Here is a 24,812-nt window from a genome sequence, read left to right on the forward strand (position 1 = left end):
CATGCAGTGTCTTCTCTGTTCCCTCCTCTCCACCTCCACACTGGTTAGAACTTCTTCCCTTTAAATCCAGTGTCTCGGGGTCATTGCCTTCATATCAACTGCTCCAGAGTTGTGCACATATCTCTGGCTTTCCTAGCCATGTGGCTCTTCCCTCAACATCAAGCATCTTCCCCCCAACTCCTGACAATTTTTTCGTTTTTTTCCCATCAGTACTGGAGATGGAAACCAGGAGCATTCTATTACTGAGTTATGTCCCAGCCCTTTTAATTTTGAGGGGGGCCTTGCTGAGTTGACCATGGTCTTGAACATGCGATTCTCCTGCTTCAGCCTCCTGAGTAGCTGAGGTTACAGGGGCGTGCCACTGTGTCTGGCTTTTAAATGCATTTGGTGCTTACCTGGCACCAAAATGGGTGGGACACTTGCTTTTTTTCTATTTATGGGGGCACTAAAATATACAGCCAAACCCTGCCCTTAGCAGGTTTTTTTAAAAAATATTTTTTAGTTGTTAATAGATCTTTATTTTAGTTATTTGTATGCGGTGCTGAGAATCGAACCCAGTGCCTCACGCATGCTAGGCAAGCGTTCTACCACTGGGCTACAACCCCAGCCCTCTTAGCAAGGTTTTGGTTTTGCTTTATTTTGTTTTTGATAGGTGGGAGGGGACAGATACCACTAGCCCTCCCTGCAGAAAACCATGAGCTACAAAAGATAGGCGGTGCAGTGCTTGAACAGTCCTTGGTGGCTCTTTGTCTCCTGTTGTACATCTTTCACAAAAGGAAGCTGTCCCTAGTCCTCGTCCTTTCTGTGGGAAAGAATTCTGTACAGCTACTTCAGATGACTGTTCGGCAGCTTCTTATAAAACTAAACATACTTTTACCATATGATCTAGCAGTCACGCTCCTTGGCATTTGGTCAAAAAGGCTGGAAAACCTACATCCACACAGAAACATGCACATCAATGTTCATAGCAACCTTATTCATAATTTCCCAAACTCAGAAGCAACCAGGATGCCCTCCAGTAGGCAAATGGATAAAGAAATGGGTCCATCCAGACAGTGGAATATCATTCAGCCTTAAAAAATGAGCTACCAAGCCATGAAAAGGCAGAGAGGAACGTCAAGGGCAGTTAGTAAGCCAAAGAAGCCAATCTGAAAAGGCTATGTACTGTAGATCCCAACCTTCCAAAAATGGCAAAATTGTGGAGACATTGCAAAGGTTATTGATTGCTAGGGGTTAGGGGAAAGGGAGGGATGATTGGCAGCCGTCTCTCTGTGGGGAGAAGGGTGGGCTACCTTCATCTCGAAGCTGCACCCAAGAAGGGGCTCTGCTCCTGCTGGCGAGTTGGCCTGTGGATTTGTTGGTGCCCCAGAATCTGAGGACACTAAGTTTGAGGATGAGCAGAGTGTGTTTGGCCTTCCTTCCTCTTAACTCTCTTAGCCTTTACAAGTGTTAAGGGGGACTGGAAAGGTCACGGATGAAGAGTGAGCCTGACTTTGCGCTTTCTGCTTCATCTTTGAACTTCGCTTTCTTCATCTGCAAAGTGATGATTTTATCCACGGTAGGACTGTTGTTCAATGAAGAAGCTGTGTTGTCCAGCACAGTGTTTGGCATGTAGGATGTTTAATAAATGCACTCGCCACAGATGAAAGGATGGGGACTGGGTTAACCCCTCACCCAAACAACTCCAAAGAGAAAGAACAAATGAAATTCAGGCCCAAGGATAAAATAGAGGGTCAAGACACAACATCAGGGTAGGAAGGACAGTAACTTCCCGGAGCTGAGGCCCTGCCGTCACCTTGAGGGGACTTCCAGGCCTTGGCACTAGGGGAGGCAGAGCTGGCAGGTCCCCCAAGTAGAAATGGAGCTGAGAGTCTAGAAGACTAAGGTGGAGTTTGTAGCAATAGCCATTAAAGCACTTGTATCCAGAATATATAAGGAATGCTCATAGCTCAACAACAAGAACAAAAGGCACAAAGGATTTTTTTTTTTTTTTTTTGGTGTGTGTGTTGGGGGGGCTGTTACTGGGGATTAAACCCAGCGGTGCTTTACCCCTGAGCTGCATTTCAAGCCCTTTTTATTTTATAAGTAATCTGGGCTGGCTTCAATTTGTGATCCTCCCGCCTCAGCCTCCCAAGTTGCTGGGGTTACAGGTGTGCGCCACCATGCTTGGCAAAAGATTTGAATGGATACTTCACTAAAGATCTAGGAGGGCAAGGCTGAGACAGGAGGAGAACAAGTTCAAAGTCAGCTTCAGCATTTGGTGAGACCCTGTGTGGAAAAGGGCTGTGGTTATGGCTCAGTGGTAGAGGACCTCTGGTTCAATCCCCAGTACCACACACAGGCATGTGCACACACACACACACAGAATAGGAAGACGATGGCAAATAAGCACTTGAAGATGCTCATGCACAACATAGTTACTAGAGAAATTCCAATTAAAACCTCACTGAGAACCCACTATGTACCTATTATAATAGATAAAGACTGTCTACACCAGGAATTGGAAGGATGTGGAGAAATTGCAATGCTAATAAACTGCCAGTGGGAATGTAAAATGGTTGAACCTTTTCAGAAAACAGTTGGGTAGTTTCTTAGGAAGTTAGCTATATACCAGCCATAAGACCCAGCCATTCTTAGCTCTAGAGAAAAGGAAATATGTCTGCTTTAATCAGCATTTTTACCGCTGTGACTAAAAGACCTGACTAGCACAATAGTAGAGGAGGAAAGTTTATGTGAGGGCTCATGGTTTCAGAGGTGTTAGTCCATAGAAGGCTGGCTCTATTCTTCTGGGCTCCAGGAAAGGCAGGACATCATGGTGGAAGAGTGTGGCAGAGGGAAGCAGCTCACATGGCGAACAGGAATCAGAAAGACACCACTTGCCAGATACAAATATATTCCCCAAAGCCATGCCTCTAATGCCCACCTCCTCCAACCCACCCTACCAGCCTTCGGTTACCTCTCAGTTATCCCAATCAGGGGATTAATTCACTGATTGGGTTAAGATTCTCACAACCCAATTATTTTTCCTCTGAACTTTCTTCCATTGTCTCACATGTGAGCTTTTGGGGGACACCTCACATCCAAACCATAACAATGTCCATGCAAACATTTGAATGCAAATATTGATAGCGGCTTTATTCGTAATAGCCCCAAACTAGAAGCATCTTGTATGCACATCAACATGTGAATGGATAAACGAAATGTGCTGTGTCCTTATAATTCAATACTGTGTGGCAATAAGAAGGAATAAACTATTGATACACAAAAGGACTTGGATATATCTCAAAATAATTATGCCAAGCGAAAGAAACCAGATGAAGAGGAGTACAGGCTCCAGATTCCACTTACAGGAATTCTCGACAACACAAAGTAATCTGTGATGACAGAGGAGCCGCGGTTGCCCAGGGACAGGAGAGGAAGGAGCTTGGGCTTGCAAAAGGCCCGCAGAGCTGTGGACTCGGTGCTGGGTGTGTTTACTATCTTCATTGTAGGGTGGTGATTTCACAGGTGCATGCAAATGTCAAAACTTATCAGATCTCACCCTTTAAATGTGTGCAGTTTATTATGTGACACTTAAACCTCATTAAAGCTGTTTTTAAAAAAGATCACTCTAGCTGTAGTTTAGAGAATGGATTCTAGGGCAGAAAGTCAAATTGCAGGGGAAAATGTCCTCTTCCTCACTCCTCTTGACTCCTTTTTTCTTTTTTTGGTGGTTCCAGGGATCAAACCTAGTGGAGCTACCTCCACCCCACCCAGCCCTTCTTTTTATTGTTTTTTTTGAGACCAAGTCTCACTAAGTTGCCTAGTTGGGGCTTGAACTTGAGATCCTCCAGCCTCAACCTCCAAACTGCTGGGGTTACAGATGTGTACCACCCCGGCTTCCCCCTAAAAGTTCATTCCCTTACTCCCCTCACTTTCCTCCTGGCTTTTGAGTCTGGATTATTCCAGTAATAGGTGATGGCTCTTTCTTACCCCCCTCTGCTGAGCATGTCTATAAATCCGACACCTAAGGGCTCTGGGAAAGCAGAGGGAAGCTGGTGGCTTGCTTTTTTTCTTCTTGTGGAACCCCAGCCTTTTCTCAGCCTGGGCCATTTAGGCTTAGTGCAGGATTCAGGTGAGGATGGGCAACCCACCTGTCAGCCATGGCAGAGGCCAGTTTCCCCAAATAGGGGCTCAAGTGCAGTCTCATCCTATTGATAGTGTTTGCAGAGAGCCGGGCCACAAGAGATGGAGGAGTGTTTGTGGGTGGATTGATGCTGTCCCGACTGCAGGGGCAGTTGGAAGGCACTCAGCAGCAGCGTCCTTGGCAGGAGGGCAGAAGGGACTGTGAGCCACGCAGCCTCATGGGAGAGGCCTTACTGTTGAGGTCCTAGGCACACGGCGTGTGTGGGGAAGCAAGGCAGAATGTGGGGCAGGCCAGGTGGCAGGAGGAGATCCAGGACAGGGGGGGCCTTGGGTTTGAGCCCCCTGAGCGTGTTGTATGTTAGAGGGTGAGGAAGGCGCCCCCTCATTGTGTGAGGGGCCCTGTGTGTGTGACATGAATTGAAAACTCAGAGATTAAAAACTCCCAGTCCAGGCTCTAGCCCTCGGTAAGTACCTTCTTTCCTAGAATGTGACACTGGCATTTCTTGTTTTTTTTTTTTTTTCCTATCTTTTCTATCTACAAAGGATTTTTCTATCCATTTACTACACGCAACATAGATGAAATATTTTCCTACTGACGTGGCTTTGTATGGGATTGTCCTCACTCTGTGACCGACGGTTTGGACACAAGTGGCTTCCTTCCTTGCTTTGTATCTGTGCTCAGTGGTCAGAGTGGTGCGAAAGGATGCCAGCAGCCCCAGGGATGAAGCTCAAGCACAGAGAACCGGAGGGAGCAGGTCCCGGGCCTCAGAGAAAGGGGAACTGGAAGAGAGCGTTGGTGGACAGGGTACAGAGAGAGGAGGAAGTGATCAAGTAGCAGGAAGTCTTGGGAGGTTGTCACAGTGTCCACTTGAAGGTGCTATTCATTGTGCTGTTTGCTTTATGAGCAATGGGGGAGAGGGTGTTGCGTTAAACCCTGACAAGCCCTTCTGTCTGGGCCCGCAGGGTTACACCGACTCATGAGGTGTATCTCGCATCTCCTTTTCTGCAGGCAGTCTCAGGCTGCTCCTGATCATCTGTGGAGGGCGGAAAGGGGCAGTTATATAAATATGGGAACCTTTGAAAGTTCTGGGCAGGGTTGTGGGTTGACCCAGCGAGGAATTCTGAACATGAACATGACAGTGTGGAGGACAGTGTGAGGCCTGAAGTCCAGCCTGGTGGTGGTTTTCTGCAGTTGAAAGGACTGACCTTCAGAAGGGCGAGAGGGTGATGGAAATACATTTCTAGTGATGGGCTGATTGCTGGGGGAGGGGTGGCATCTCGCTTTACTCATTGGCTGTTTTATGACTTGGTTTTCGCCCATTCCCTTTCTGACTCACTGATGTGTTCTTGCCTTGCAGGAGCCTGTGTGAAATGCAGCAAAGGAGTATTTGGGGCTGGCCAGGCCTGCCAGGCTATGGGGAACCTCTACCATGACGCCTGCTTCACCTGTGCGGCTTGCAGTAAGTGTGGGTTGTGTGGTGGAAGAAGAGGACTGTGGGGACCGAGGAGGTGGGGAGAGGGAAGAGCATGGGCCTCATGCATGCCATGCAAGCACTCCATTACTGAGCCACATCTCTAGCCAGAAGTGTCCTTTAAGCTAGATTCTTACCACCAGCTTGAGGGTGTTCAGCATAAGGTGATGCATCAGAATGTACTCAAGGTCGCCTGCGACTTTGGCGACAAGTTGCATGGATCCCTGACAACGGGGAGAGGCCTCAGAAGAATGAAGGGAGGGGAATGTTGGGGTTCCCCAAGTCTTCCCTGTTGTCAGTTATCTCCCCCGCTGTATGGACCACTCAACTAGAAGGTTGTTCATCAGTCACTTAACTCTATGTGAGGCAGGCCACTTTATAACTCTTTGACTCCAATCTTTGACTTAGAAGCTGCTGTATGAATGTGAGGTGTGTGTATGTGTTTGGGTTTATGGCATTGTGTGTGTGCATGCCTGCCTGTGTACTGGATGCTCGTTAGCACTGTCACTAGGGGACTGCTGGTGGTGATGCACATGGCTCATTCAGAGCAGTGCAGACTGTGTGTAGTGGTGGTGCAGTGGATCATGATTGCTTTGTGGAGCTTGACCAGGTGTCTTTTTGCATACTCCAGGGCGTGCATTAAGATTACAGTGGGAAATCAGGAGATGGATCCTTTGGGTCCTTTAATGGCAGCTGCCCCAGTGAAAGAGGCCATCATGCAGGATGGGTGCCAAGTCTGACCAAAGCATGAATTGTGCTTATTTTCTGATTTCTACCAAAGATTAATTTTGATGAGCATTTTTGGAAAATGTCCCGCTGATGTTTTCCAGTTCTATACCGAGATTATCAGCTCTCTGTGAAAAGGAATCATTACACAGAATGTCAAGGATGAAGGGGTCTTTGTTACTGTCTGGCTGGTGAAGCTCCATCCCAGCAGCTCATTAGAATTACCTGGGAGATTTAAAAACCAGTGAGCTCCACCGGGACCAGCAGAATCAGAAGGGGTGGAACTCCTAGAGGGGGTCAAGGATATTTTTTCAAAGCTCCTCAGGTGCCTCCCGTGGGTGGTTTGGACTGAGTGCACTGATTTACTATCTGGCACCTCATTTCCAAACCTCCTGGCAAGGGAAGGGAGGAACCTGCTTGTGGCTGGCTTATGGCTGGTTTGTGGCATGACCCGATTCCCAGTGCAGAGCTGCCCAGTGTATGGACCTGACTCCCGACCTGCTGAGCCCTGAAGGTCCAGGCAGAAGCTTGAGTTCTCTCCTTGCACTTGAATCCTCACTCCAGTTCCCCCAAAACACATGCCTTAAAGTTCAGTTCATGTGTTGGTCGTTGTTCACTTTGTAGGGAAAAGCTGGAAGAGATTTTGACCTGGAAATCTGTGTGTCCTCTGCGGAAACACCTAGGAGTTGTGTGGTCTTCGATTGTCTTGGTCTTTGAGCTCCGTGACACTGTCACCAGGGGACTGCTGGTGGTGATGCACACAGCATCGTTCACAGCAGCGCAGACTGTGTGTGGTGGTGATGCAGTTGATCATGGTTGCTTTGTGGAGCTTGACCAGTTTTACATCTAGTAGGCAAATTGATTTCAGCCTTCCTGATGGCCTGTACATGTGGCTCTTGCATTCTCCCAGTTGGCCATGTGAGTTGACATGAGTTCAATAAAAATCTTTGACTTGGGTTTGTGATTTATCTGAATGGGAGTTGCAATCAGATAGTCCTTTAAAAATTATCTCTGGCCAGGTGCCGTGGTGCATGCCTGTAATCCCAGCAGCTCAGGAGGTGAGACAGAAGGATTGCAGGTTCAAGGCCACCCTCAGCAAATTAGCAAGGCTCTAAGCAACTTAGCAAGATCCTGTCTCAAAAAGGGCTGAGGATGTGACTTGGTGGTTAAGTGCCTCTGGGTACAATCCCCTGTACCCTGCCCCCCCCCCCCAATTATCTTTGACCTTTGATTTTCATAGCTATTTATCAATATTTGCTCTGTTTACCAAAAGAAAGCAAATAAATATGAATTATAGATTGTTTTTCAACTCAAGCAGTTACTATTTGAACTAGGGGAGCCTTTGGGGAGAAAAGCCTATGGATGAGTGTCTCGGTGTTCTGGGCTGCTGTAATGTCACAGCACCTTGGACTGAGTGACTTACAAACAGACATTGATTTATTATGGTTCCAGAGGCTGGGAAGTCCATTATTGACATGCCAGCTGATTTGGTGTCTGGGAAGGATGTCTCTTTCTGGTTCCTAGATGGTCATCTCTGGGTGCTTATAAAAGGGGGACTGAGCTTTCTGGGGCCTCTCAGAAGGGCACAAGATCCATTCATGAGGGCTTCACCTCCCAAAGGCCCTACCTCCGTACCCACTGTGTTGGAGGTTGGGCTTTCAACAAAGAGATTTTAAGGGACACCATTGTAGGTGAATCAGCTGGTTCCACCTGTGGCTTCTGGAATAGCACTCTGTTCCTTTATGGAATAGGTTTACATTGTTTCCAGTTGTGGCCAGCGCAGACACTTAATGACAGAGTTGATGTGGGTTTTCTTGATCTGTTCTTAGTCTAGTCCCTGTCCCTTCGTTTCCTGCTTCTTATCACAGTCAAACTGGATTTCTCTTTCCCACTTCCACACCTGTGGCCACATTGTTCCCTGCAATCTCTTCTTCTCACTCATTTTGTGCATTTAAAATCTGTCCAGCCTGAAGACCTCACTCAGGTACCTCCTCTTCAGGAAGGAACCTTGGCTTCTGAATCTGGCACATTTTCCTTGCTTGTTCGTGACGTCATGCTCTGGTGCCAGCACACCAGCCCTAGAACAGAGCTGTTGAAGGAGCTGTGCTTGTGTGCAAGCTCAGTGGGGTGCTGTGTGCCATGGGGCAGACACTCCTTCTGTCACCCGCGTCTCTCCATTGTATGGAGCACTTGGCATATTGGAGAGCCAGGCATGTGTCGAAGCACTCCTTTTGGGCACTGGAAGTCATTTGTCTTTGTTCAGTTGACTTATTGCTGCCCTTTAACTTGGCTTTCAGCAGGGGAAGGAGGCGCCCGGTGCTGTGTTCCAGCTCTGCAGGTCCTCGAGTGTGTCTCAGTGAGCTTCAGCACCATGGAGACGGCACACTGAGGGGCCAGGGAGGGTCCAGTTTACCCCTTTCTTAGAAAAGAAAATGGGGGCAGAGAGGGGAGAGATGTTTTCAAAGAGCCAGGAATGGTGGTGCATGCCTGTAATCCCAGCCACTCATCAAGTTCAAGGCCCAGCCTCACAAGTTCAAGGCCAGCCTCAGCAATTTAGCAAGATCCTGTCTCAAAAATGACCAGAGGTGTGGCTCAGGGGTAAAGCAATCCTGGGTTCAATTCTCAGTTCAAAGAAAAAAAAAAGAGATGTTTTCAAGGTCCAAAACCTGGCAGCTGAACTAACACCAGCAACTAGGGCTCCTGCCTCTAGGTTTGACTTATATGTTCCCATTTCTCTGACTCACACAAAATAAGATGTTTTCTTTGTTCTTTATCATGTTCTGATAGTAGAGCCTGATTAATGTATTTCAGAATGTACGTGTATGTGCTTTTTTGGTTTGTTTTTTTTTGGGTGCTAGGGATCAAACCCAGAGCCTTGTGCATACTGGGCAACTGCTCTACCACTGAGCTACATCCCTAGCCCCCTGTACATTTTCTATTTTTCCATTTTGTTTTTCATTTTAAACTAGAAAATAATCTAGCTTAAAACCTCATATAAGTCTGGAGGTGTAGCTTAGTGGTAGAGTGTATCCTTAGCAAAATGAAGCCCTTGGATTAATTCCTTGGCCACACCTCACAAAGAAAACCAAACAACGCTCTTCACTGAGAAAAACTCTACTACATACATGGTATTTATCCTTAAATTTTTTATTTTTCCTACAGTGCTGGGAATTGAACCCAGGGCCTCATGCATGGTAGGCAAACTGTTGCTGAGCCTCTCTTTATGGTATTTAAAGCTAGATTATGGCTATATGTATATATCTGTAGGTCTGCACACACATTTCTTGGATTTTATTGATTCGCATTTAAAATATAATGTTGAGGCCTGGGGATGTAGCTCAAGCGGTAGCGCGCTCGCCTGGCATGCGTGCGGCCCGGGTTCGATCCTCAGCACCACATACAAACAAGATGTTGTGTCCGCCGAAAACTAAAAAATAAATATTAAAATTCTCTCTCTCTCTCAAAAAAAAATATAATGTTGACATACAGTCAAGGTCACACACATTTATAAAGCCAGGCCAACATCTCACTGGTTTGACTGGTAAAGATATAGCAAGGTTCTTAGAGGTTCAAACAGTTTATTACTTAGGTACTGCTATGGTTGGGGTGTTCGTCCCCTCCAAAACTCATGTTGAAACTTAATCCCTGAAGTCATGTGTTGTTGGGATGCAACCAGCATTAGATGAGGTCAATGAGGGTGATGCTCCATGATTGCATTAGTGGCTCTGCATTAGTGGAGGAGACCTGAGCTGATACATGCTTGTTCCATCTCACCAAGAGATGCCCTGTGCTGCCTGGTACTGTGCCAAGTCCTCATTACCAAAAAGGACCTCATCAGATATGAACCTCCACCCTCAGACCTCCAGAACTGTGAGCTGAATAAACCTGTATTCTTATAAACTACCAGTCTGTGCTCTTCAGTTATAGCAACAGAAAATGGACCAAGACACATACACAACACAAAGAATAGGCCAAAGGTGCCAGTATCCTGGGTCCTTGTCCCAGACACTGAAGGAATGATACAAACCAGAGAGATTGGGTGACTATGGCGCAAGTTATGGGATGTTGAGAAACACTGAAGGATGTAGTGAAGTACTCCCAGAGCCCGCAGCTCTGTCCTGAACGGAGGGCAGAAAGCCCCCTCCCTCACGAGACAGAGGCTAGTGGAAGGCTCCTGCTCATCTTCCTGGGGCCTGCAAGGCTCTGTGGTGTTCTGCCAGGAGTCGGCAAGCCTTTGCCTATAGGCGGATAGGTACAGATTCTCCTGGGCACCAAGATGGGTTTGCTGAACAGATAGACATGTACATTTCCCCATCCTCTGATGAGAGGCGGAGGTGTTTAGTTCACTTTGAGTTGCGCCAACCACATGAAAACCGCAAAGGAAAAATTTTTTAAGATAGACACAGCACCTTTATTTATGTATTTATTTTTTAATGTGGTCCCGAGGTATGAACCCAGTGCCTCACACATGCTAGGCAAGTGCTCTACCACTGAGCCACAACCCCAGCCCACAGAGGAAAATTTAAAGACAGAAACCTTCATGTTAGCATTGTAGAAGAGCAGCCTTGCCTTCAGTTTTCCCTACCCATTTTTGTCCAAATGTATCCACACTTTATTTTAGAGTTGTGATGATAATATAGAAACATTGTATCTTTTCTGACAGCGTTAATTTCATAGTAATATGTCACCAGTACATGGTCGTCCACTGAGCTGTACAGGGCGTCATGGCCTTGAGCCTGTTTCAGGTTTTCATGTAATTATACATAGTGAGTGTCTTTGTGCATCCACCTCCTCCCTGAATTGTCTGCTCGGTTTTCCAGAATACTCACTCAGGGAGCAATGTGTGGGTGTCTGTGGTTTGCTAAAGTTTTCTTCTTAGGTTTTGGGCCTTGAGTGTGGTTGCCATGGCAATGTGTGCTGAGGTCTCCCTTCTCCCCACTCAGGCCACGCCCACCTGACGTGGCCCTGGCTCCTGGCTGGTTGCTCTCCAGAGGCCATGGGCACACCCTGGAGGGGGGTCCAGTGACCACGCAGGCGTGTGTGTGGAGTGGCCTGTCTGGAGGGGAAGCTGGCGCCTGTCTAGCTCTGGAGAGGTGGAGTGAGAAGGAAGAGTGTGCCGACTTGAGGGGTCAAGTGGAGTTCTCCTGGGCACCTTCTAGAACAGACTCTTAGGGAGAAAGGAGAGGCCCTGCATTCTCACCCCAGGCAGTCTTAGGTCCCCCAAAATAAGATTTTTTTTCATTTTGAAACAACCAAATTCCATCCCAGGGCCAAGGTTAAACCTGTTGGCCACGTTGCATTCACAGTTGCTATAAATTTTCAGCTGTAAGAACTGGAAAATGTGGAACTTGGGGTGTTCGGGTCTTAGGGATAGGAGTTTGGGAGGCAGCTGGTCTCAAGGCTCCAAGGAATGAGGAGAGCCACAGAGGGATGGACCAGGTCCCCTCGGGGGACAGTGCTGGGATGCAAAGTCCAGAACAGGTTGATTTCAGTGGAGGAGTCTCGTGTTTATATTCCTGGGCGAGGGGATGCGCTGTGATCTGCCAGCCTTAGCAAAACGAGAATTCATGCCATTCCTTATCTCGCCTTCCGAAAACCCAATGCCATGCCCCCTAAAGATGGTGAGCGACTCTAGTCCTGGAATCCATTACTCATACTGAATCAGGGGAAAGTCTGTCCGAGTTAGGCAAAGGCTGTGTAGAACGCTCACAGAACATCATGTTGTTAGCTTAGGTAAATAGGGCAGTCGAACTCGGCCTACCTCTGTCGCCAGCCTCGCCTCGGAAATCTCACACCTCTGACTTGGTTGAGCTTCACCCAGCTGACCACGGCTGCCTGCCGCAGCAGTCATCATTATGTGTCTATACACATGTGTTTATACTCTCCAGCTTGCTGTGAGCCCAGGGCCACATAAGCCCTTCACCCACAGCTGCTCGCTGAGTGAGTCCTTGTCACAATCCGGTCAGATGAGCATTATTTTTACCCTCCTTTTACAGTCAAGCATTTAGTGGGTTGGAGAGTCAGTCTGCTTGTTGTTGGTTACACTGCTCTTAAGTAGTGTGGTTGGCACTCGACCCCAAGACCACGCGGATCCGAAGCCCTCACTCAAGACCACTCTCCTAAAGTGATCTTTGCTTAGAAAGAACACGTGCCAGAGGAAGGAACCTGGCGCTGGGCATGGGCTCCTCCTGGACTTCTCCAGTTTGCCTCGGGGCTGTGTGACAATAAAGACTGAGGTACTCGGCTACCCTCGGGTTCTGAGGGCAGGAGATTGCCCGGGACTTGGAATAGGGTGGGTGGTATCAGTTCTGGGCTGCCCCAGAGAAGAGAATGAGCTGAGGGCTCTGATCGGAGGTCTCTCTCTTTTAAGGCCTTTGATTCTGAATTTCTGAGCCATTCGATTGCCCCAGTGTTTCTCATCACATTCCCCATTTCTGTGTGAGCTGAGTGAGTCAGCTGGGTCTAAGGGAGAAACTGAAGATCAGGAATGCGAGAAAGGAAGAGTGGGTAGACACCGAAGGAAGTCAGTGGGCGAGAAGAGGTCAGGGAACAACTCAAATAGACTGGAGCCGGGCAGAGGGCTGCAGGGGTCAGGTGTGTGCAGAGGAGTGGCTCTGACTTGGTGGGTTTTCAGAGGTCCCTTGGGTTCATCTCAAGGGTGCACTGGAATGGAGGCCAGACTTTGTGGCCCCATCAAAGGTCATGAAGTCCCAGAAAGCAGGACAATATCAGCATCTTCCTGCGTATCCCATGAACAGCCTGCGGGATCTGAACTGTACTTCAGAGTGTAACTTGGGTGTGACCTACACCTCGATTGCCATGTCCACATTCTGAGCCTTTACTGTGAGTCAGTCACGGCCATAAGGAGCCTGTGACCATGCAGATTCTTGGCTCTACCAGGAGAGAGAGAGAGGACTGCCGACATGTGGGGCACGCGACCCAGGGGTCAACACCAAGGCTGGGAACTTGCCCTGGCTCTGCGGCTGGCCTGCTTACCTGCCCCTCTGCTTTCCTTTGGATCTCCACCCCTCTGGCCTCTCAACTCTAGACTTGTACTGTCCATGACAGCAGCCCCTGGCCACAGGTGGCTTTGGAGCATTTAAAATGTGGCTAATATGACTGAGGAACTGAATTCTTAATTTTATTTCATTTTAAAGGAATTGTTTTAAATGGTCACATGTAGAAGTTGGACTGTACATATAAAGAATCTAATTCCCAAATCTTTTCTAATCAGAGTTTACTTATTAGTAAGAAATTATCAGTAGAATTTATCATTTTTTTTCATTTTAAATATCACACATTCAATATAATGATATAAAAATGCACATGGGAGAAGAAAATAATTTGTAACTCAGTATCAAAAGGAAACAAAAATAAATGTATGCTGTACTTATATAGGCATCTTTGTGGTTTTTTTTTTGGTACTGGGGATTGAACTTAAATAGTGTGGTTGTTGGAGTGACAACCACACTACTTAAGAGCAGTGTAACCAACAACAAGCAGGGGCACTCAACCACTGAGCCACCTCCCCAGCCGCATTTTGTATTTTGTTTAGAGACAGGGGCTCACTGAGTTGCTTAGCATCTTGCTGTTGCTAAGGCTGGCTTTGAACTTGTGATCCTCCTCCCGCAGTCTCCCGAGCTGCTGGGATTGCAGGCGTGTGCCTCTGCACCCAGCTGAAAAATTTTTTGATGTTATTTTTTTCAAAGTTTTCTGCTACACCCTTCTTCCCCTCTGCTTCAGGGACTCCAGGGATCCCTACATTAAGCATCTTGAAATTGTCCCATAGCTTACTTATGTGTAATTTGCCATTAACTCATCCAATTTTTATTTTTTCAAGTCTGATATTTTAGTTCTTACCTCTTAAAGAGTTCAGTTGGGGTTTTAAAAATATCTTCCAGGGTGCTATTTAACATTTGGACATGTGGAATATAGTAATAATAGTGTAACAGTAGCCATCATTTTCCCTTCTCTGTTTATGGTAATATCTGTGCCAGGTCTGTTCTCTTCACTATGGGTCATGTTTTCCTGCCTCTCTCTATGCCTGGTGACCTTTGATTGGATGGCAGACATAGAAAGTTTTTTTTTTTTTTTTTTTAATTGAGTCCCGGATATTTTGTGTTCTTTAAATCTTCTGAGCCGTGTTGTTCCAGGATGCAGTTAAGTTGTTTGGAAATGGTCTTTCCAGTCTTGCTTTTATGGTTGGTTAGGTGAGTTCGGAGCAGAGCTCAGGCTAGGGCTCACGGTTCCTCACTTCTGGCGACGATGGGAATTGGCACTGCCTCCAGCCCTTGTGAGTAAACATCAGGCATTGTTCTCGCTCATCCTTCAGATGCCTGTCCCTGACCTTGATTAGTTCCCTCACATGCATGAGCCAGTCAGCACACTGCTGAATGCTCAAAGAAGAACCTTGGCACATCTCTGGGTTTTTAATCTCTGCCATGTTCTCCTCCCTGATCTAGATGATAATGGCCTAGAATCGTAGGAATGAAAAACAAAAAAGAATGATTCTATGAAACTGTTAAGACAAATCAGTCAACCAACCTACCAATCAAGCAACCTGGGAGTAGTGGCAAGTGAGAAGAGAATTGGAGCATGAAGCAGGGCTACTCTAAGTGTGGTCCTCAGACCAGCCCACAGGAGAGGAGCACAGAGGTGAAGGGTATTTAGGAAGTTTGGTAACAATTTGTCATGGTGACTTTGTGTCAGTTGAATTAGATAATAACTATAATTGAGGCTTGGATTTTATGTTTCATTTTTCTATATTACTGCATTTTATAAGAAAATAAAATCTGACAGGTGGAAATTAAAATAAAACAACCTCCAAACCAGGCCCTTTACCACAAATAAACCGAGAAGGAAGTAGAGACGTGAAGGATTTGGACAAAGAGGGAGATGACAGTGGTTGTGAATTTTAGCTCATGTAGCTTTCATATGAGGAAACTGAAGGTCATTAAAGGGACCCTGGCAATAGTAACTTAAGACAGATACTTAATAGGAGCTGGTTCTCTGCTGGGTTCCCGACTGTGATTCCCAGTTCTGTCCTGGCCCTACTCTACACCTTCTGCCAAGGAACCCAAAGGGGTTAGGTGACAGGCCAAGGTCTTATTTCTGGGAAGAGCAAACATATGTTTGGACCCCAAGCCTGAGTACATTACCACTTTCCACCTTTCTGCCATGTTCCCTGGCTTACCAAGACAGGTGAGCCTGCATAATCCAAGTTGCATATCCATTTCATTTGAGCTGAAGCAGGTCAGTTGGTTTCTTTCTGTTGCTTTGTTATTAGCAATACCTTTAAAGAGTTAACCTCCTCTGGAAACAGCTGTTTGAAGGAGTAGATGGGGTAGAATTTTGTGCTACGATGCGAATGTTCTAGAGCTATCTGGACCCAAGCGGCCATCTAATACTTGAAATGCACTATTTCAAGAACTGGAACTGAACTTTTAATCCAACTTATATGCGAGTAGCCTCGTGTGACTGGCAGCCACTGTAGGTAACAGGTAGAGGTTATTAATTGTGACAGGACAATAAAAATACAATGTAGATGATGTTGTTGTGCTGATTTTTTATTTCCTTTTCTCAGGAAGTTCGATCGTGATTGGGGAAACCCTGCATTTTTACTTGTTGGAGAGGTTATTTGGGAACTGAAATTTGCGGTGAAGTTACTACTCATTTCTCTTTCTCAAAGGAAGGGGAAATAGTGGGTATCACTGTACGTCCAGTTTTACTTGTCACAGTAAATGGCTGGCCTCTCTGTGCCACCCTCGCTGTGTCCCTCATTAATCCACGCTGACTTTATCAGATGCTTTTTTTTTTTTTCTTTTTGACCAAAGTTTCCCTGAAGGCAAATATAAAATATTCATTCACTGCATCCGTGGAAAGTGTCTTTTGTAGTTGATTCTCTGTGCGCTTATCAGTTAATATTTCATAAACCATGTTATAATAGGAAAAGGACATCTTTGCCGTAATACAGAACTCAGGAAAGCCCAGTTCTTTGTTATATGCTTAGTGTGCATATTAGTAGCTTTTTCCTAGTGGGAGTGGGGTGGGAATTCCTCATCAGGAATCAGGGTGACTCTGAAACTAGAATTTTAAAAATCTAACTCTGACAGTTCTACCCTAATATATATATATATATATTTTTTTTGGTTGCAGGCTAATTATCTAGGCCATAGTCTAGGTCTTAGAATTTTGATTTGACCAAGATGAATTGTATCAAGTGGAAATGCTGGTTCAGAGAGAGGCCTGAGGGGTAATCTAACTCAGTGGTTCCCCAGTACTGGACTTTGCCCTGCAATGACTTGGGTTCAAATGTCAACATTTTTTAGTTTTAGCTATATGGGTAAGTTCAGCTGACCTCTTTTAGTTTCCCCATTGGCAAAATGAAGATTCTCTAAAGCACCAGCATAATACAGTAAGTGAGGTTCAGATGCTCAAATGCAGAGGCACAATATCAGAAGATTGATGAGCTGGCCTCATCCCGCCTCCCCTGCCAGCCAAGAGTTCTCAGTGGGTTGTGCAGCCCTAGTCCGTCCTGGTTCAGGCTATGATTTGGTGCCACCGAGTGGTGGTTGGGTGCTATAGCGTAGATGTTAATGAGAATTTTCTGGATCCTGTCCTTGATTGGAACTTTCAGTCAAGTGGCAGCGGTGCCAGAAATTTCCAGGCTAGTTGGAGTCTGTTTCATTGGCGAGATCTGGAGTGATTTAGCATGGATTTAATTCTTTCATGTCTTGTCTCCCTCCCTCCCTCCCTTCCTTCCTTCCTTCCTGATAGTGGGGATAAACCCAGGGATGGTCAACTACTGAGCCACATCCCCAGCACTGTGTTTTTCTTTCATTCTTCTCAAGGCCAGGTTGCTTGCTGTTCCCTGCCTGGCCTCACCCTTTAGTATGCCTTTTCTCCAAAAAATATACAGATTTTAGTCTGTTTACAGGTGGAAGATGGGAGCCAGTCACCAATCATATTATATCCAAATGTGTGCCCTCACAAGGAATTTTTACACTCTTGTACATGGTACTTAAGTGTGATATGATGTAAGTAAAGGGGTCAGTACATAAAAACTCCTTAAATAACGAAAATTCTCTTCTCCATCTTCTGGTAGGAAGAGAGAAGCCGGATTCTGCATATAGGTGTGTGTTTAGAGAGCAGTGAATCGTGGTGGATGGCCCGGTGGTGTACTTTATCAAGTGTGGGCTTCAGAGTCTCAGACCTGAGTTCCCAGCCTGCCCACCCCGCACTTGGGTGAACCTCGATTTCCTTACTTACGAAACAAAGACATTTAACACTTAAGTGTCCTGTTGTGGGCCGGGGGTATAGCTCGGTAGCAGAACGCTTGCCCAGCAGGTGTGAGGCCCTGGGTTGGATCCTGAATAAACAACATATTTTTGTGAGGAGAAAAGGAAACCCTAAAAGTTGGGAGTGGTTTTGGGAGTGATTTCGAAGCATAGCCGGTCTTTGTATCCTTGTCCTGCTCCATGATACCAACACCATGGCATATCTTATTTCTGCCGCAAACTTTGGTGATCATTCTTTTAAGGCCACTGGTTTAAATCTAAGTAAATATTTAAATATTTATCCATATTTCTTATTGCTTTCCAAAGTTGAGTCCCAGATAGCCCCACTGAGTCAGGGATACACGTTTTAGAGTTTTTCCTTCCAAGGAGAGTTAATCACCTTATGCTCTCATCAGTCGTTTACAAGAATATGCAGTGATGGCAATACCAAGCACTTAAAGCTGATCTAGTAGGTGAAAAAGCCCGATAGTCCATGTGTGAGCACACTAGAGAACTCAGGGCTTTGTGTGTTGATAATTTCTTTGGTGATTTTTGTAACAGAGGTCATCTTCCCCCTATTAAAACAAAAAATGGTTTCCTACTCAGATTTCTTAGCACTTCCTAGTCCCCATTCCTGGAAGCAGTCGGCTCCTCTCACATTGGATGAGGAGGCTCAGCCTGCTCTGGGAAGTCCAGTGTGAGTTTCTGGTGTCCTCCTTGCTCTCTCTAGTGGTCCCATCCGGAACTGCAGCCCCACTGCCTCCGCTCTTCAGAACTAAGATTCATCTCTGTGGGAAGTCTTGGGCTTTAATTGCAATCAACAATGTGTGACCTGTTTTTTCTTCTGGTTGTGAAGCTTTCAAATTTTCTGATTATGTAGTCTTTTTCTGTCCTTGTCACTTTGCTCTTGGGAATGGATTGAGGGCAGGAGATCAGCTCTTACCCGATTATCTTTTTTTTTTTTGGGGGGGGTACTGGATTGAACCTAGGGACACTTACCCCTGAACTATATCCCTAGCCCTTTTTATTTTTTTATTCAGAGACAGGGTCATGGTCTCTGAGCCCCATCCCACCCGCTATTTCATTCAGTTTTTAGTCTTTTTAAATCATGCAGAAAGCTAAAGATTTCCTTCCAGTTATTGGTCTTCATACCTCCTTTGTGGTTTGTCTTTCCCCATTCTTTGCCCGTTTTTCATATAGTACTATTTATTGAGTTATTTGCATATTAAGGTGAAATCCTTTTCTGTCATGTAGTGTAGATGTTTTCTTTCATTGGATATCATCTTTGGTTGTAGTGTTTTATCTACAGGGTGTGTGTCTGCGCACGCACATGTGCATGTGTTTGTGTTTAGAACTACAGGAAAGTATGGTGGGAAATAACCCTTATTTGCCTATCACCCAGATCGCACAGACACTTATACATTGTCATTTTGGCTCTGTATATTTTTATAAGGGATGTAAAGTATTATAGATGATGAAAATCCTCTTGGTTGCCCTTCCCATCCCATCCCTTCCTTCCCTGGGGTAGCTGCTGTAATGGATCGAGCATGGCTCCTTCCAGTCCCAGTGTCCCTACTGTTTCACATGCACAACTGCCAGTAAAACATATCTAGTGCTAGTTCACGTGTGTGTGCTTGAACTTAACAGATGTACTGTCATATTGATGTATGTTTGGAAGATTTGCCTTATTTGTAATTTTTTTTTTTTTTGGAGAGGGAGAGGGAGAGGGAGAGGGAGAGAGAGAGAGAGAGAGAGAGAGAGAGAGAGAGAAATTTTTAATATTTATTTTTTAGTTCTCGGTGGACACAACATCTTTGTATGTGGTGCTGAGGATCGAACCCGGGCCGCACGCATGCCAGGCGAGCGCGCTACCGCTTGAGCCACATCCCCAGCCCCTATTTGTATTTTTTGTTCAATTAATAATGATACGTATAGATCTAGCTCCTTCACATGGACTGCTGAGTAGTATCACATCCATTGAATATAATTTCAAATTCTTTCTCAGTTTGTTTATCAATTCTTCTATTTTGGGAAACACAGAAGACACTTCTCGTTTTTCTGTAAGCAACTTTGCATGAACATCTGCACGTACGCCTCCTTTTTTCGCATGTGGGGATCTTCTCAAGGGCTATAGGTTATAGGAATTTTTAGCTCTTGACAAATTGTTCTCAGCGTTGTTCCAATGGACCCTTGCACCAGCATCACCATGACATGGTGTTGTCGGATTTAGTCATTTTTGTGAATATGTGGGATTGAGATAGAATCTGTGGCTTTAATTTGCATTATCCTGATTGCTGGTGGGATTGAACATCTTTTTATTATATTGTAGATATTAGGTTTTTATAATAACCTTGCCTATTATTCAAGGTTTAACAGGTTTTCTTTTCTATACTCTTTTTTTTCCTTTTGCTCATTTTGCTCATTTTACTTTTTCTTATTGATTTGTTAGCATTTAGTATGGTATATATAAAGAATGTTTATCATATGAAGATATATAAAGAATCATTCTTTACATGATATATATGTATGTGTATATATACATACTATAGATAGAAAATAATTATATATAATTATATATATAGGAAATAATTATATATATATATATATATATATATATATATATATATATATGTATATGTATATAATTATTTCCTTTCTGGACTGGGGATTGAATTCCGGGGCACTTTATCACTGAGCTACATCACTAGTCCTTTTTATTTTTTGAGACAAAAAACTCCTTCCAATAGTGTGTGTTTTCTACAACTCAGAAGAAATAAAGTTAACCAATTTGGAGAATTCCCTGGTAGGTTGTCACAAGCATCCCCTGGAGCACATGTCAAAGTGGCTGTCATAAATGCTGGTGGAGTGCCTGGTGCTGTGGCGCACCCCTGTAATTCCAGTAGCTCAGGAGGCTGAGGCAGGAGGATCACAAGTTCAAAGCCAGCCTCAGCAACTTAGAGAGGTGCTAAGCAACTCAGTGAGACCCTGTCTGTAAATAAAATATATTTTTAAAGGCTAGGCATGTGGCTCAGTGGTTAAACACTCCTGGGTTCAGTCCTCAGTACCAAAAAATAAAAAGCCAGTGGAAAATGGCAGCTTCGTAAGACACTGTTGCCAGCACCCGGCTCCAGTGTGTGCCTCTATCCTCCTGTCGCCTGAGGTTTCTGGCTTCTTTCTAAGCAGAGAGGAGGTCCAGAAGGTGGGCATAGGATGATTCCCTCAGCTCTCAGGGCTTCATACCAAATAGCAGCTTCCAGGGGATCCTTTCTTCTGTTTTAGCCTGCCCATGGCTGAGAATCATGGCATCTTTTAGTAACTGGAAACTTACTGGCAGTTGGCATTTCACTTTTTTTTTTTTGTACACATGTGTTTATTTCTGTTTAAAAAAAAAAAAAAAGATATCACCTTTCCTTTCACTCTGTTCTCATTGCACATTAGCATTGCTCTTTTTACGCTGTCTTTGTGTTTTTTACCTTAGGCCGGAAGCTGAGAGGAAAAGCCTTTTATTTTGTCAACGGCAAAGTGTTTTGTGAGGAAGACTTCCTGGTGAGTATGTCACCCAGCTTCCCCTCCCTGTGCTGGACAGAGAGGCACAGGGCCAGGAGCCTGGGGGGACCCAGACAGTAGGAGGTGGGTTCTCTGCACTGCCCAGCTCTGTTGGGAGGCCACACTGCTGGACAGATGGGCCCTGGCTATCTTCTGGAGATGCCAGGGTAGCTCTTGTTCCTGGGGTGATGCCTTAGAACTCCTCTTTGAGAACCTCAGCATTTAGGAATTCCACTTTTTACATAAATCCTGGCACATAGTAGGTGCCCAGCACACCTGCTGTTAGAGTGGTGGTGTTAGTATTCTTAGTGGCTTTTGTGGCAGAAGATAGCTCCTGACTCAGTGTATATGGCTGCGATGTTCTCGGGTAAAATGACAGATTCCTGCCCAGAGTGACACATCGTTCTCATAAATTGCTTATGATTCTCTGGTCTGGTGGGAAAGTGGCTGATTCATCCACCCAGCCTGGGTTTGACTTCTTTTCCCTTTCTTCTGCAGTACTCTGGCTTCCAGCAGTCTGCTGACAGGTGTTTTCTTTGTGGACATCTGATCATGGACATGGTGAGTCAGATCAGCTGAACAAGGTCATAGCATCTTGGGAGGAGGAGGCAGTTGCGGGGGAAAAAAGAAATTAATAACCGAGCACAGTGCTTATTATCTTGATTGGTGGCCTTGGCTGGTTTTATTAAAAGAAGTCCCGGTGAAGTGCAGCCTGCTTCCCTAATAGAACCCAGGTTGTTGGCTTTTGTAATATATGCAGCTTTAATCATTCAGACTGCACAGTGTTGATTCTGATCTTGTTCTCTCCTTCACTGGACTATTTGGATCACATTGGCCCTCTGATTTCTCTGTGATCTGGTGGCATTTCAGGTACATGCCAAATGCAGCCTGGTTTTACTGCAGAAATCTCAGCTAACTTGAAGTTGAGTGCAGAAAATCAGTTAAATAGGGTTGTTTTTTTCCTCCGTATTCAGACCAGCTCAAGTCCTAAGATAGGTTTGGGGGCCCGTCATTAACTTCCCAGACAGTAGAATTAGGCCCTGGCTGGATGTGTTCTATTTCTTGTTTGGCTGCTGGCTCTCAGAGCTTGCCTTCGGGCTCTCTGGGCTTGCCCTTGTCTCTTCAGTAAGGACAGTTTTTCCCTACGGGGTTGGGTTGTGAAGTTAGTGAATGCAGGGATTGAATCGTTCACCACTGGAAACCTGCCTTTAAGAATGTCTTTAATTTACTGATCATAGGAAATGATTGTGTAACATACTTTAGTTGGAAAGCATTAAATTCCTCTCTCTCATGATCCATCAACTCCTTTCTGGAGAAGAGAATTGCCAATCATTACTTCTTCTTTTTTTTTTTTTTTTTTAACCTTTTTATTGAGAAGTAACTTAGAGTGAAGGGTGCAAATTTTGGGTGTGGCTGATGAATTTTTTACATTTGTACCTGCCCACATAACTACCACCCAGATAAAGAAACATGACATTTTTTGAACCCCAGAAAGTCTCTTTTGCCATCTTCCACTTGAGATCCTGTTTCCACAGTGGCGACTGCTGTTTGGCTTCCATTGCCGCTAATATGTTTTGCTGGTTCTGAAATATCATAAGAGAAGCATTGTTGAACATAGATGCTTTTGATGTTGATGTATTTCATTTTTGTTTTTTGGGGGTACTGGGGATTGAACTCAGGGCCACTCAATCACTGAGCCACATCCTCAGCCCTATCTTGTATTTTATTTAGAGGCAGGGTCTCACTGAATTGCTTAGTGACTGCCGTTGCTGAGGCTGGCTTTGAACTCCTGAGCCGCTGCCGTTTGCAGGCGTGCTCCACCGTGTCTGGCGAGCATAGAAGCTTTTGAATCTGTCTTTCCTCACTTAGGGATGTGTTTTTGGTCCTTCATTTATTTTTGTTGCAAGGTAGAATCCCATAGTGTGGAATTGATGGGAATTGGGGTGTTTTCCTTTTTTTTTTTAATTGATGGGAATTGGTGGGAACTCTCTTGTGCATCTTTGATGGATATAAACACTCATTCTGCTGGTTATATACTAACATTCATAAAACAACAGAGCCCACACTATTCATGAAGAATGCCTATGGCCATGAAGTTTTGATACATTGCACCAGAGCTTAGCCTGCTTAGCCATGGTCCTCACTAGTGTAGATTGTTTCTGCTGTTTTGTGGCCTTCCTGGGGAACAGGGCCCTCTACCTATTTCCTCAGGGGGAGGCATGTAGGAGCCATGTACCTTCCCCCTACCTTCCCCAGTTGCCTGCCGGACTCTGTAGGGCTCCATTTCTTTTGCAGAATTTGTCCTTGTTTTTAGAGTTCTTCTGACAAACCCATCGCATATGAGGTCAACATTTTCCAAATTTATGAGAACTATTATTCCCTGTTCCTACTTATAGGTATCTTAAGTCTTCTTGGGCCTTAGGTTATATCATTTATCTATTACTACCTGATAAACCACCCCAAAACGTAGTGGTTTAAAACAACAGTGATTTATTATTTATCGTGATTCTGTGGGTCAGGAATTAGGTCGGAGCTCAGCAGGGTGATTCTTCTGCTCTTCGTGACATTGGATGGGGTCACTTAGCTTTGTTCAGCTGGTGGCACACTTGAACTGGAACCTCTGAGACTACCTCTCACCCTCTAGGCTACTCCCCATGTGACCTCTGATCCTTCTGTAGTCTGGTTCAGGCTCATACAAGGTAGAGGAAGCAGAAGCTGCCAGTTCTCTTAAGTCTCAGACTCAAAAATCTCAGGACATCACTTCTTCCTCATTCTGTTGGTCAAATAAAGTCACAGGCCAGTCCTGATTAGGGAGGGGAGTATTCTCCATTTCTTGATGTAAGAATCAATGTATGCATCTAGGAAGAGGAGCACTTGATTTTGGGAGATGATCTGTACCTCTAGGGGATAAAGAAAGTTGGACCTGCAGTCTCCCAGGTCTTCCTGAAGACTCAAAACCTCTTGGCGAACACCTGTCTAGTAGTTAGCCTGGATTTTAAAGACAGAACCCTTGACTGCTGCCAAGAATTTTAATAACACACTGAAAGATTTATTTTTTTCAGATTTCATTCTTATTTCTATAGCAGAGCTCCAACAGTCCAACTCTGTATAAATTGTCTGTTCATATCCTTCTTTGTTAATAAAGGGGAATATTCTGGAATAGGACATAGTCTTACATACCAGAATTATTACAGCTAGCCAAGATAGAATGAAATGACTTTTTTTTTTTTTTTTACAATCTTGCTTTAGGCACATCATGGGTTCAATTAATTTAAGGATCTCTTTCTGCCAAGGCAGCATTAGTCTGGAGGAAATGCATTCCAAGGCCCAAATTGCCAAATGGACTTTGGAAGCCCAGCAGTTGTTCTTCCTCTTTGGCAGTTTACTGTGGATCCAGAGAGGCCTCTGAGGTAGTGAAACCCAGGAGGGAATGAGGAAGTGTGAAAGCTGAGCTTTCAGAGGTGAGCTAGCAGAGCACAAAGTCCACCTCTTGCCACTCTGGCTAGAGCGTGTGCAGTGTAGAATTATCTGCTTCCAGTGCAAGGAACTGAAACATGATATGTCTTTCCCAGGGTCTCACAATGTCCTGACTTTCCAGTCCCTTTCCTTCAGCCTGTGTGAGGCTTCCTACATGGCTTCCACTACTAGGGACAGGTGGCCGTCTGTA

General features: G+C 45.2%; 1 protein-coding gene across 3 annotated transcripts in view; it reads left to right on the forward strand.

The window, feature by feature from the left end:
- The window catches only part of Limd1 (LIM domain containing 1), a 53,541-nt gene that overhangs the window by 21,952 nt on the left and 6,777 nt on the right, over positions 1–24,812 (forward strand). For all 3 annotated transcript variants that reach the window (XM_076844567.2, XM_076844561.2, XM_076844575.2), the window contains 3 exons: positions 5,484–5,585; positions 21,078–21,145; positions 21,644–21,706. In XM_076844567.2, the coding sequence (XP_076700682.1) occupies positions 5,484–5,585; positions 21,078–21,145; positions 21,644–21,706 (233 nt within the window). The remainder of the gene's footprint in view (positions 1–5,483; positions 5,586–21,077; positions 21,146–21,643; positions 21,707–24,812) is intronic.

Source organism: Callospermophilus lateralis, chromosome 1 (genome assembly GCF_048772815.1).
Source record: "Callospermophilus lateralis isolate mCalLat2 chromosome 1, mCalLat2.hap1, whole genome shotgun sequence".
Classification (NCBI taxonomy): domain Eukaryota; kingdom Metazoa; phylum Chordata; class Mammalia; order Rodentia; family Sciuridae; genus Callospermophilus; species Callospermophilus lateralis.